This window comes from Oryctolagus cuniculus, chromosome X (genome assembly GCF_964237555.1).
Source record: "Oryctolagus cuniculus chromosome X, mOryCun1.1, whole genome shotgun sequence".
In the NCBI taxonomy this organism is placed as follows: domain Eukaryota; kingdom Metazoa; phylum Chordata; class Mammalia; order Lagomorpha; family Leporidae; genus Oryctolagus; species Oryctolagus cuniculus.
Window position 1 is genome coordinate 114,805,840 of NC_091453.1, and position 13,991 is coordinate 114,819,830.

General features: G+C 40.8%; 1 protein-coding gene and 1 non-coding gene across 3 annotated transcripts in view; one reads left to right on the forward strand and one right to left on the reverse strand.

The window, feature by feature from the left end:
* The first annotated feature begins 2,078 nt into the window (after positions 1–2,078).
* The window catches only part of LOC100353059 (transmembrane 9 superfamily member 2), a 95,246-nt gene continuing 83,333 nt past the window's right edge, over positions 2,079–13,991 (forward strand). For both annotated transcript variants that reach the window (XM_070066948.1, XM_070066947.1), the window contains exons 1-5: positions 2,079–2,453; positions 6,799–6,866; positions 8,879–8,972; positions 12,611–12,738; positions 12,932–13,061. In XM_070066948.1, the coding sequence (XP_069923049.1) occupies positions 2,265–2,453; positions 6,799–6,866; positions 8,879–8,972; positions 12,611–12,738; positions 12,932–13,061 (609 nt within the window). In that variant the 5' untranslated portion in view covers positions 2,079–2,264. The remainder of the gene's footprint in view (positions 2,454–6,798; positions 6,867–8,878; positions 8,973–12,610; positions 12,739–12,931; positions 13,062–13,991) is intronic.
* LOC127485109 (U6 spliceosomal RNA) lies at positions 11,131–11,237 on the reverse strand. Its single transcript, XR_007912283.1, has one exon. It is a non-coding gene; the product is annotated as a U6 spliceosomal RNA (small nuclear RNA).

Below are 13,991 nucleotides of genomic sequence, written 5' to 3' on the forward strand. Positions count from 1 at the left end.
CCTATTTGTATACAACTTGAGAAGGTATTCAGGGCTGGCTGGAGGTGGCAGGCAGGGAGGCCTGTATCTGCTCAGTATCAGTTTCACAGGCCTGGATGTTGAGGAAAGCAAGATTTGCCTATAGATGACTCCTGTAAGGCTGCCCTGGATCTTATGCATCTTGATGAGGGGTGAGGTGATAAGATTAACATAGTTGGGATGCACCAAGTGATGTGCTCTCAGAGCTGGCACAGCATACAGAATATGCCAGAATGGGCTTTTTGTTGCTTATATCAGCTGAGCAGCCTGTTGGACATGACATTCATGTGGATGGTGCACATGCCCACTCCATCTCAGGGCCCAGCTTGGTGTCTAGTAAGTGGCTGAGCTGGTGACAATCACACACTTGGGGCATCAAGGGAGCTGTATCTTGTAGTCTTTGGTGATGCTTCACTTCTTGAGGTTGAAGGCAAAGAAGCCTCCCCTTCCCCAGGAAGCCTTAATGGACTACTTAAATAGCACCGTTGAAGTCTTCCTCTTGCCTGGACTTAGGGGTGAAGCTGGTATCTTAGAGGTAGAGGCATGCGGAGATGTGGGGTCACCCTCTTCCCTGCGAGCATGCCCCCACATCTCCCTGTGATTGGCTCCCTTGGCACCACTATCTGAGAGTGTGGGAGGCTGGTGCAACCTCCTGCTTATTTTAAAATATATACTTTTTTATTCAGAGGCAGACCAGATGGCAATGGTAATGCAGCGGTGGGACACAAGGTTTTTATTCAAGCACAGTTACTTTCAAGCGTGACGGCTTTCAAGCTTCCTAGTTTCCCTTTTCCCATGCCTATTCACAAAGGCAATGCCCTTCCATTCATGCTGTTCTGTCCTCCAAACCTTTACAGGCGCTGCTGCAATTCTCGTGGTCAAGTTCAGTTTTTTCACTGTCACAGCTCCCCTGTTTCTGATCGTTCGTGCATTTGCTTTCATTTCTACCACAGAACTTTGTCCATGTCTCTAATACAAGGACTAATTTGCTGAATTGCTACACGCCTCGGCTAACTGCCACCTCGCTGCCTTTGTTCTGTCTTGAATCGGCTCCTGTCAATCACCAAAAGAAGCAGACCTCTTGGAGAAAGGGAACATGGACAGAAAGGCACTTGGCAAGGCGCACACATCTCTGCATAAACAAATGACCTCTTGTTCTCCAAAGCTCTTGAGATACAGGGAAGAAAATAATTAAGCTCTTCTACTATCTTTGCCTTATGTTACCAACAATACACTCTTGGTCCAAATGCCAGCACTTTGCATTATTATACATCGCAAGGAGCAGAAGGTAAGGGCGACAAGGATTCTTACACAAGTCGCAAAATAGGACCCCCATCGCTAAGAGATTTCCTTCCAATAATGTGGAGCAGACTCATTCCTCCTTTTTCTTCAGTATTTTTCCTTTCCTTCCTCCTCCAGATCAGCGCGGTCCAGCAGAGCCACATACGCGATTTAAAGGCTTTTTTATTTTATTATTTTTTTTTCGCCAGCTACATTCAACAAAATGAACAAGCAAAATTAGTTTGCATAACTTATTTAACACAATAGACCCTAAACATCACATCAATACGTCATCCATACAAAAAAAATTGAGATGTTTTACATTCTTCTTGTGCTGGAAACCTCGTGCTCACTTTACACTTACACAACATCAAATTCCGAGTAGTTGCATTTCAAGGGCCTAATAGCCACCGCATTGCACCCCATGGGTCCGGAATCTCCACCCTAATCCTTGAAGCCAGCAAAGAAAATGGCAAAGGAGGGAATAGTACTAGTTTGGAACCGAAAGGCAACCCCAGGAGGAGGCAAGACCCTGTGTTGTTAAGGTCTTTCAGATAACCTCACCTCACACCTCCGCCCACCACGGGGGCCCAGGCTGGCTGCAAGATAGGCAGAGTGCCAGGCAGCCTCAGAGAAGCAGGCAAGTGCGGGGCGGGGCGGAGGCCCCCCCACCGGGAGGGTGGGCGTGGCCATGGTTGGCGAGGGGCGGAGCCAGAGGAGCGGGACAGGTGGGCGGGGCCCCAGACGCATGCGCACTCCACTTGTTTAAAGCCCCGCCCGCTGCCACGTGTCCTAGCAACCGGGGTCAGAGCCACTGTCTACCCGGCTAAGTATTCTTTCGCGGTATTCCAGTCCCAGCAGCCGGTCTGGGCTGATCTCAGTCCCCAGCTGTCCGTCGTCCTGTCCACTTCTCCCTTCTACTGATTTCCGTTGTGCGTATCCGCTCATTTGAGCGGGTTCCCACAATGAATACTCGCGGTTTCCGTTTGGAAACCAATTTCTGGAGCCTCTGGCCCACCCTTTGTGGCCTGGGATGGCTACTAGGGTTGGGGCTCTTTTTGGGGCTTCAGGCAGCCTGCGGTACCGCTTTCGATCTGCCTGGGACAAGCCCAGAAGATTATTGCGAGTTGAACCTAGAAAACACCTCCTGCAAGGTGAGCACCAGAGGGAGGGAGAGAGATGAGAATGAGAAAGGTTCGGGTAAGGTTATGGGGGCAGACGGGGGCAGGCCAGGGTTGGGGGTTCAACGCCTGAGACTGGAATGCCAAAGCCACTCTTGGTGTGCATCTGACGGTCTTTCTGACTCCCCACTTGGTAGATCTGGATATTTTTCCCCCTGATTTTCTTTATTTCCTAACCGGTTCCTCTACTTTCCTCTCAGCATATTCTCCTCTCTCACAAATCCTCTATTCTCTGTTCCCTCCCCCACCAACTAATTTTCCTCCCCTCTCTAAGCCACACCCCTCTAGGCTCCGCCCCCATAGAAGCCGCCCCTCCTCTCACTGGCCCCGCCCCTCACAGACCACCCCCACAGACCACGCCCCTCACAGACCATGCCCTCTCAGATTTGCCCCGCCCCTCTCATAGGTCATGCCCTCCCACATTGGCCCCACCCCTCCTCACATTGGCCCCGCCCCTCCTCACATTGGCCCCGCCCCATCCTCTCATTGGCTGGACCTCCCATCCCCCTCCCAGTGTCTTACCTCATCACCTCTGTGTGTTCCATCAACTCTGGACTCCCTCTCAGCTCTTCCCTTTCTTCTCCTTGTTGGCTGCCCCATCCACCTCACTCGTTAATAGGCATTTAAATTTGCTCCATGCCTTTTTATGGCTTGATGATTCATTTCTTTTTAGTACTGAATAATATTCTGTTGTCTGGATGTACCACAATTTACTTATCCATTCACCTACTGCAGGACATCTGGGTTGCTTTCAAGTTTTGCAATTATAAATAAACCTTCCATAAACGTTGTGTGGACATGAGTTTTCAGCTCTTTTGGATAAATACCAAGGAGCACAATGGCTAGATTGTATGATGTATATATATTTAGTTTTGTAAGGAAATGCTCAGCTATCTTCCAAAGAGGATGTATTATTTTGCATTCCCAAGGGCAGTGAATGACAGTCCATTCTTTTGAACCAAAATAAAATCGTACTACTAATATACATGTCTTTGTAACCTCCATTTTACTGTTAATAACTCCAACACATCTTGTCTATTATATAGTTCATAGTCAGATTTCTTTAGTTTTCCTCAGAATATCCAAATTAGAATCCAGTCTAGAACCACAAATTGCATCTTATATTCTTTTTTAAAAAAGTTTTAAAGATTTATTTGAAAGGCAGAGTTACAGAGAGGCAGAGGCAGAGAGAGAGAGAGAGAGAGAGAGAGAGAGAGGTCATCTACCTGCTGGTTCACTCCCTAGATGGCTGCAAACAGCCAGTGCTGTGCTGATCCAAAGCCAGGAGCCAGGAGCCAGGAGCTTCTTCTGGGTCTCCCATAGAGGTGCAGGGTCCCAAGGACTTGGGCCATCTTCCACTGCTTTCCCAGGCTATAGCACATAGCAGCCAGGACTTGAACTGGTGCCCATATGGGATGCCGGCACTGAAGGCGGTGGCTCTACCTGCTATGCCACAGTGCTGGCCCCACATCTTATATTCTTATATATATATATATATATATATATATTCTTATATATATTCTTTAAAAATATTTATTGAGGCTGGCATTATGGTGTTGTGGATAAAACCACTGTGTGCAATGTCAGCATCCCATATGGGCACTGGTTCATATTTCAGCTGCTCCATTTCAATTCCAGCTCTCTGCTAATGACCTGGGAAAGCAGCAGAAGATGATCCAAGTACTTGGGTCCTGCACCAATGTGAGAGACTTGGAAGAAGCTCCTGGCTCCTGGCTTTGGCCTGGCCCAGTCCTGGCTATTGCAGCCATTTGGGGAGTGAACCAGAGGATGGAAGATCTCTGTCTCTCCATCTCTCTGTGTTAACTCTGATTTTCAAATAAAATAAAATAAATCTTTTTATTTGAAAGAGAGAGAGAGAGGGAGAGAGGGAAAAGAGAGAGAGAGAAGAGAGAAAGAAAAAGAGAAAGAGATCTTCCATATACTTGTTCACTTCTCAAATGCCTGAAACAGCCAAGATTGGGCCAGGCAGAAGTCCGAAACCAGGAACTCCATCTGGGTCTCCCATATGGGGGGCAGGAACACAAGTATTTGGGCCATGATCTATTGCATTCCCAGACACATCAGGGAGCTAGATTTCAATTGGAGGAGATGGTAATTGAACTTCACTTCCGATCCAGCTCTCTGCTATGGCCTGGGAAAACAGTAGAAGATGGCCCAGATGCTTGGGCCTCTGCACTCACATGAGAAATCTGGGAGAAGCTCCTGGCTCCTGGCTACAGATTGGCCCAACTCCAAATATTGCGGCCATTGGGGGGTTAACCAGTGGATGAAAGATCTTCCTCTCTCTCTCTCTGTCTCTCCTCCCGCCTCTATAATTCTGACTTTCAAATAAATAAATCTTAAAAAAAAAAAAAGAAAAACTGATACTATTGGTGCCCTTCATGGAAGTGTGATGTGTGAAGATAGGATCCAGGAGGATGAGAAATTCCCAGAGAAGAATCTTCCATCTACTTGCGTCCTTGCACATTATTTTTTTTCAAGATTTGTTTATTTATTTTAAAGTCAGAGATATAGCGAGAGACAGAGAGGAGAGACATTTTGGATCCACTGGTTCACTCCCCAGATGGCTGCAATGACCAGAGCTGGGCCAAACTGAAACAGGAGCCAGGAACTTCATCTGTATCTGCACTGCAGGTGATGGCTTTACCTGCAATACCACAGTGCTGAGAAATTTCTTTTTAGAAACTTTTGCCTATTCACATTTGTAAGGCTAAAACTGATTTTTGTTGCAGTTACTGAATTTCTGATTAAATTGTATTAAATGCAGATGCAGTTCTCTTGTTTTACAGAGCCATATTAAGGTTATTCATGTTTGTTCCCAAATGTGCTAACATTGTATCCTTTTTTTAATGTAACCTCTGATAAATATGATAGCAGATGTATATATATATGTATATATATATATATATATATATATAGACAGGCAGAGTGGACAGTGAGAGAGAGAGACAGAGAAAGGTCTTCCTTTGCCGTTGGTTCACCCTCCAATGGCCGCCACAGCTGGCGCGCTGCGGCCGGCGCACCGCGCTGATCTGATGGCAAGAGCCAGGTACTTATCCTGGTCTCCCATGGGGTGCAGGGCCCAAGGACTTGGGCCATCCTCCACTGCACTCCCTGGCCACAGCAGAGAGCTGGCCTGGAAGAGGGGCAACTGGGACAGAATCCGGCGCCCCGACCGGGACTAGAACCTGGTGTGCCAGCGCCGCAAGGCGGAGGATTAGCCTAGTGAGCCACGGCGCCGGCCGCAGATGTATATTTTTAAATGCAGCTTATGAGATTTTGGAAAAAGATAAAGTAACTACGCAAGTTACACATTTTTAGTGGTTTAAGAATTCCAACCTGGTAAACTATCAGGAATATAGCTGAGATCCATGGAAGTAAGCAAAAATGTCCCATTGAAAAGCCAGAATAGATGTCATAATGTTCATGTACTCTCTTGCTCTTAGATACTCTTTTACATTTAGTTTTGGCATATCTGGTTATTTGCTCTACAAATGGAAGGCCTACTCTACAGCAGATTGGGGCAAAGGAAGAGGAAAGAGAAAAAGGAAGAGGAGACATAATGACAACGGGCAGCACAAATGAAAGAGATGTAAAAACTTTACAAACAAGGTTAATTTCTTTGATGGGGGTGCAGGTATTCATATAATAATGATGTGGGTAGTCATCTGCTACCATTTAGTTTTTGGATATATATCTCTTCTCACCATTCTTGATCCGTGTGAATGTCAGAGAATCCATGCAGGTGCAATGACTGATTTCCAAAATGACCCTGATTCATCAAGGAAGGTAAATTCTGAGCCTTATATTCTCTTTCAGATAGGAAAGAATGATTTAAAATGATTCTTGTGAAAATGATTGAAATAACACAAGAAAAGCATTTTGTGTAGATATCTTTAATCACCTTCAATTCTCAGCTGAGTTTTATGGATTCCAGGGGCTGCATGAAGCCTCTTATACCTCAGTAATTTGCTGAATATATGTGTTTTTCTGGGGAGAGGGTCCATAGCTCTTGTCATATTCTCAAAGGATTCTATAATTAAAAAATTAAGGATGGCTGAGGTATCTGAAAAATTTATGTATCTAGAGAAACTAATGATACTAGATAAATGAAATGCTAAGAATTTATTGCTATACTGTGTTAAAAATTTATAACTGTTCCAAGTTATTAATTTATAACAATTATAAATTAATAGTAGCAATAAGCCCAGTTACCTTTCAGTTGCTTCATTATGTATTTTTCAAGTGCTAACTTCTTTTATTATGTGTTATTAATGAATGTTCTTTTTTCTTTTAGTCATTAGTGGAAGTATATGTAAACAGATTGGACTCAGTGGAATCTGTGTTACCTTATGAATATGATACGTAAGTGTGGCATGACATAATTGTGTTATGATGTGTCTCAAGGTTTTTTTTAAACATTTACTTATTTGAAAGGCAGAGCTACAGAGGGGCAGAGGCAGAGACATGGAGAGAGAACTTCTATCTGCTGGTTCACTCCCCAAATGGCGGCAACAGCTGGAGCTGAGCTGATCTGAAGCTAGGAGCCACAGCTTTTTCCAAATCTCCCACATGGGTGCAGGGGCCCAAGCAGTTGGACCATCTACTGCTTTCCCAGGCCTTAGCAGAGAGCTGGATCAGAAATGGAGCAGCCGGATCTCAAACCAGTGCCTATTTGGGATGCTGGTGCTGCAGGTGGCGGCTTTATAGGCCCCTCAAGTTTTTTAACACAATGAATGAAAGCCCTGGATATATTAAGCAAAGTCATGATAATTTTATAGTGAAGATAACAAGAAAAATGATTAAAATAAAAAGCTTTCAATGTGAGACAAATGTTTAAAAAAATTAGGAAGCTGTTATACTTGATTTTTTTTTTTTTGACAGGCAGAGTGGATAGTGAGAGAGAGAGACAGAAAGAAAGGTCTTTCTTTTGCCGTTGGTTCACCCTCCAATGGCCGCCACAGCTGGCGCGCTGCAGCCGGCGCACCGAGCTGATCCGATGGCAGGAGCCAGGTGCTTCTCTTGGTCTCTCATGGGGTGCAGGGCCCAAGCACTTGGGCCATCCTCCACTGCCTTCCTGGGCCACAGCAGAGAGCTGGCCTGGAAGAGGGGCAACCGGGAAAGAATCTGGCGCTCCGACCGGGACTAGAACCGGGTGTGCCAGCACCGCTAGATGGAGGATTAGCTTATTGAATCGTGGCGCCGGCCCTATACTTGATTTTTTTTATCAGAAAGATAAATTATAAATTTACTACACTTTGGACTGTTAAAAATATCTTTGCAAAGTTGTAGCTTATTTTTAAAACATGGACTAAATAGGTTTATACTAAAGTTTTAATGGATGATCATGCTTAGTTTAGTAGTGTGTGGTTGTTATATGATCAAGATTATGAATGACCCATTATTTTATAATAAAAATAAAGAACATTCTTTTCAGAAGACAACGATTATGATTCTCTTTGGTGTTACTTATTTCCTCTAATTAAGTAGAAATAAATTCAGGACTGATTTCCATTAAAGTATCAGGCATAAATATAGGTGTTAGTATGAATTTTAAAAATAAATCACAGGACTACTATTTATTTTCCATTTAAGCCATTTTATACTCAAATTTACTGATAGTTGTAATTTTTTCACCTAGTAACCTTTTGTGAGTGTGTGGGAACATGTCTGGGGGGACTTTGTTCTTTGTTTCTCTTTGATCAGAACTGACAATTAGTTTTGAAATGTCTAAGTTACAATTAGAATAGGCTTTGAACAGTTGTTTGCTTACTTTAATATGATTTTTTTTTGAGATGGAGAGAGAAACACACAGAGAAAGAGAGAGGGAGAGCAAGTGCTCCCATCTGCTGATTCACTTTCCAAATGCACAAAAAAGCCAGGACTGTGTTTGGCCAAAGCCTGGAGACAGGAGCTCAGTCAAGGTTTCCCACATGGGCAGCAGGGACCCAAGTACTTGAGCCATTACCTGCTGCCTCCCAGGGTGCACATTTAGCAGAAAGCTGGAATCAGAAGTGAAACCAGGACACGGACCCAGGCACTATAATGGGGATGTGGCATCTTAATTGCTAGGCTAAATACCCACACCAGATTCTTATGTAATTTGAAGCTTAACCCTGAAAGTATTATTATTTTATATTTTAAGATTATGATTTACTTATATTCAAAAAATGAAGAGCAGTAACACAAGCATAATGCCTAGTTTTCCAGATGTTAAACAATATAAAGAGAAATATATTATGGTGTCTATAAATCATATTCAGATATATTCTGGGTCATAGTTTTAGAAGCAATACCATTAGCAGTGGAGACTAAATTAATTACACAGATTGACTTTTTTGCTGATATTTTTATCTTATTTGAATCTCATTTTTTAGCTTTGACTTCTGTCAAGATGCTGCAATGAAGAGACCTTCGGAAAATATTGGACAAGCCCTATTTGGAGAACAAATAATATCATCTCCTTATAAGGTTATTCAGCTGATATTATTAAATCTAATTTAAAAATGAATCTTTTTAAAATGACTTAAAACTGTAGCAAAGACTCTTTATTTTCAGAGACATAAGAGAAGAAACATGTAGAAACTGGTATTGCCAGAAGAATCCATTAAAGCATGCACTTTAAGCTATCTGTACTACTTAGTAATTCTGCCTAAAGTTGCTAACTTTCAAGTTTTATTTGGTTTATAAAGAATAAAAGTAAATTAATTCTCCTGCACATAATTTGGTAGAATGATATAAACATGAAATTGAACTCTCAGTGTCTCTTGATGTTGCCTTCAATATCTTAATAGATATGGGGACAGAATAAAGATGCTTTCATAAATGATTATGATTATGAAAACTTTTACCTTTACTCTTGTTTGTTCCCAGTTGTATTGAAGTCTAATTGAAGAGCTATGAACTTTTTTTTCAAATTTTGTTGAGATCCATCTGTGTTATTGTGTGTATCAATAGTTCATTCTTTTTTGTTCCTGAGTAGAATTCCATCATACAGATGGACAAGTTTAACTATTTATTTCAATTTAAGACAGACATTTGGATCCTTTACAACTTTTGGCTATTTTAAATAAAGCTGCTATGATCATTCATGTGGAGGTTTTTTGTGAAGATTGATTTCCATTTTTCTGGATAAGTATATGAGTGTGATGACTGGATCAAATAATATTTGTATGTTTAGTTTTGGAAGCTGCTAAACTGTTTTCCAAAGTTACTGTATCATTTTACATTCCCACTAGCAACAGTACTTGTAGTCCAGTTTCTCTATATCCTTGTCAGCACTTGATGTCACTATTTTAATTTTAACCAAGCTGATAGATGCATAGTGATATCTCATTGTAATTTTAATTTGCATTTTCCTAATGGTTAATGATGATGAACATATTTTCATGTGCTAAATTTCCATCTGTATATCTTCATCAGTGAAAATTCTCCCTTTTTGTGCATATTATACTATTTGTTCTTTTGTGGTTTTCAAACTTTTTAGTACATTCTCAATGTGAGTCTATTTTTGCAACAGCAGTTTGCCAATAGTTTCACTCAACATGTAGATTACATCTTCATCCTTTTTTGACACTCATTTATTTTATTTTTAATTTTATTTATATAAAGGGAATATTTTTAACATCTTAGCAATATCTTCACAAAGCCAGTTTTAAATTTTGATAAGGTTCAATGATTAACTTTTCCTTTTTTTAAAAGATTGATTTATTTATTTAAAAGTCAGGGTTACACAGAGAGAGGAGAGGCGGAGAGAGAGAGAGAGAGAGTGGAGAGAGAGGTCTTCCATCCCTTCCATCCGATGGTTCACTTCCCAATTGGCCACAATGACCAGAACTGCGCCGATCTGAAGCCAGGAGCCAGGAGTTTCTTCGGGGTCTTCCATGAGGGTTCAGGGGCCCAAGGGCTTGGGCCATCTTCTACTTTCCCAGGCCATACCACAATGCTGGATCGGAAGTGGAACAGCTGGGTCTCAAACTGGCGCCCATATAGGATGCTGGCACTTCAGGCCAGGGTGTTAACCCACTGCGCCACAGTGCCAGCCCCAACTTTTCCTTTTAAGGACTGCTTTTGGTATTAAGTTAAACATTTCACATAACTTTAGATACTAAAGTTTTTCTTATTATTCTTCTCTTTCCCCCCCAGAAATCATTTATTTAAGGTATACACAAACTTCATGCATTTCATAAATGCAACTTTGGGAACATAGTGATTCTTCCCACCGTATCTACCCTACCACCCTGTTTCCTCCTCCTTCTTCTATTCCCATTCTTATTTTTTACTAAGATCTATTTTCATTTTTACTTTATAGACATTAGATTAACTCTAAGTAAAGAGTTCAACAAATAGTATGGAAAAAAAACCTGTTCTTCTACAGTCAAGACAAGGGCTGTTCAAAGTCATCACATCTCAAAGTGTTAATTTCACTTCTATAGATTTCCTTTTAGGTTCTCTATTATCACAGATCAGGGAGAACATATGGTATTTGTCCTTTTAGGACTGGCTTATTTCACTAAGTATGATGTTTTTCAGTTTCATCCATTTTGTTGCAAATGACAGGATTTCATGGTGTCCATATCATAATTTCTTTATCTAGTCTTCAGTTGACTGACATTTGGGTTGATTCCATAAAAATATGGAATGCTTCATGAACTTTTGTGTCATCCTTGTGCAAGGGCCATGCTAATCTTCTCTGTGTCATTCTAATTTTAGCATATGTGCTGCCAAAATGAGCACTATACTTTCTTCTTTGTTTTATAATTTTTCGTTTTATTTTTAAGTATAAGATGTGAAGTTTAGGTCGAGATTATTATTATTATTATCATTTTGCCTATAGATGGCTAATTGCTTCAGCACTCTTTGTTCAAAAGACTATCCTTCTTCCATGAATTACTTTTACACCTTTGTGAAAAATGACTTGGGTATAGTTGTAAGGGTCTATTTCCAAATTCCTCTTGATCTGTTACATTGATTTATGTGTCTGACATTAGCTTTTTTTTTGATGATAAGAGTTGCACACAATAGCTTTATAGAGTATTGTTCTCACAGGAAAGTGGACTTTATTAAGAAAGTCTTTGTCTTGGACTGAAGAAACCTGACAGTGTTGTTCAACTTAGCTGCCAACAAAGATTTTTTTGGGTTAATATTTGTATGATTTTAAGACATGAAGTGCTATTCATGCTTTTTTTTTTCATTGTTAATTCTTGCTCATAATTTCCTGATTAATAACACTGACACTTTACATTCTTAATGCTCATAACTATACTTTATACATAAGATATTTCATATTAAAAAGTACTGAATACTTTATAATCCCATTTTTGGTAGCATAATTATTGAGAGACAAATTACATACCATATAATTTACCCACTTAAAGTTTCTAATTCAATACTTTTTAGTATATATTCATAGAGTTGTGCAAACATCACTACAATCAATTTTATTATCACTTTTTAAAATATTTATTTATTTATTTGAAAGTCAGAGTTACCCAGAGAGAAAGAGAGGCAGAGAGAGAGAGAGAGAGAGAGGTCTTCCATCCGATGGTTCACTCCCTAGTTGGCCGCAATGGCTGGAGCTGTGCCAATGTGAAGCCAGGAGCCAGGAGCCAGGAGCTTCTTCTAGGTCTCCCAAGTGGGTGCAGGGGCCCAAGGATTTGGGCCATCTTCTACTGCTTTCCCAGGCCATAGCAGAGAGCTGGATTGGAAGTGGAGCTACCAGACTTGAACCGGCGCCCATATGGGATGCTGGCACTGCAGGTGGCAGCTTTACCCATTATGCCACAGCACCAGCCCCTAAAAAGTGAAGAGTTTTATGTCAGGGTAGTTTTTATGAAGCTACAGTGGATTGTATATTTCACCTTGTATATTATGGAAGAAGACAAACTCTTCTGTTCAGTAGATGAAAGCATCACCCTCACGTGTGCATGCATGTGTCTAGAGTAATCATTTCAGTTATGGATTGAAGCTTGGAGGAGACAATGTTGAGAATGATGGCATACTGAAATCTTTGAAGACAGTTTTATATTAAAGATAAATTGGTCATTTTGTAACACTTGATTTATAAAGTGTAAACTAATATCTTATTATTTTAAATTTTTTCTTAACAGTTATCTTTTAATAAAACAGAAACATGTGTGAGTGTTTGTGTAAAAACTTACAATGCAATAAATAAAGAACAAAAGAAACACCTGAATTTCTTGAGGAACGGAATACGCCTGAATTATCAACATCATTGGTACGTTTGGCTTTGAAATAACACAACTTAATCTTTCGGTTCCTTTCAGAAGTGCTTCGCTAATTGATATTTCTATATTTTATGTGACTTGAATTTGATTAAAATATGAACTTAAATCTAAATAAGATGATGTTTGTATTGTTTGACATGAAATGCCTCTTAAATCTTCTATTTTAAAAATATTTATACCTAGGATTATTGATAGTATGCCAGTAACATGGTGTCGTGATACAAAAGATGGAAGAAAACACTGTACAAGAGGATTTCCCATTGGTTGTTTCATTACCAGAAGTGGCAAAGCAAATGATGATTGCATTAACAGGGTAAGTGTTGAGAACTTACTATAGAAATACAATAATGTTGCCTCACAATTCACTTTCTTTATTTTTATTTATTTATTTTTAAAAGATTCATTATTTATTTGAGAGGCATAATTACAGACAAAGAGAGGGAGAGACAGACAGAGAGGTCTTCCATCTGTTGGTTCACTCCCCAAACGGCCACAACAGCTTGAGCTGGACTGATCCAAAGCCAGGAGCCAGGAGCTTCTTCCAGGTCTCCCATGTGGGTTCAGGAGCCCCAGCATTTGGGCCATCTTCCACTGCTTTCCCAAACCATTAGCAGTGAGCTGGGTCAGAAGAGGAGCAGTTGGAACACAAACCAGCGCCCAAATGGGATGCCATTGCTGCAAGTGGAAGCTTAGCCTACTATGCCACAGTGCCAGCCCCACAATTCACTTTCTATTGTAGTTGTTCAACAAACATTAACAGACCCCTACCATCTTTTGAGTTTTGTGGTACAAGTTGGAGACACAAAGAGAAGGAACTATTGTCCCTGTCTTCTAGAAATCTACAGTCCTAAGTAGGAAGATAGAAATGTAAATAAATCAACACGATAAACTATATTATGATAGAAGACTATGGAATGAAGAGGATCCAATGATAGGGGAAAATTATTTGTCAGGCAAATAGGTGGGTGATTATTTTTAGAAGAGAAATTAGTTTTATCAAGAGGTTGAATACCTGAAACAGTGTACTGTCATTGGGGAACTGCAAGTGGTAGATTATGTCTATGGCATAGGTTTAGGGGGTTCAGCTAGAGATGAAGCTACACATGAGGTCAGTAGAAGCCAGGTGCTAGGGAAAAGAGGATTGAATTCCTGCTGTGTGCCAGGAGCAATGCTATATCACTCCACATGTAGTGACTGATCTAATCTTCAGAATGGCTCTCTTGCTAGGGTTACAGAGACTAAA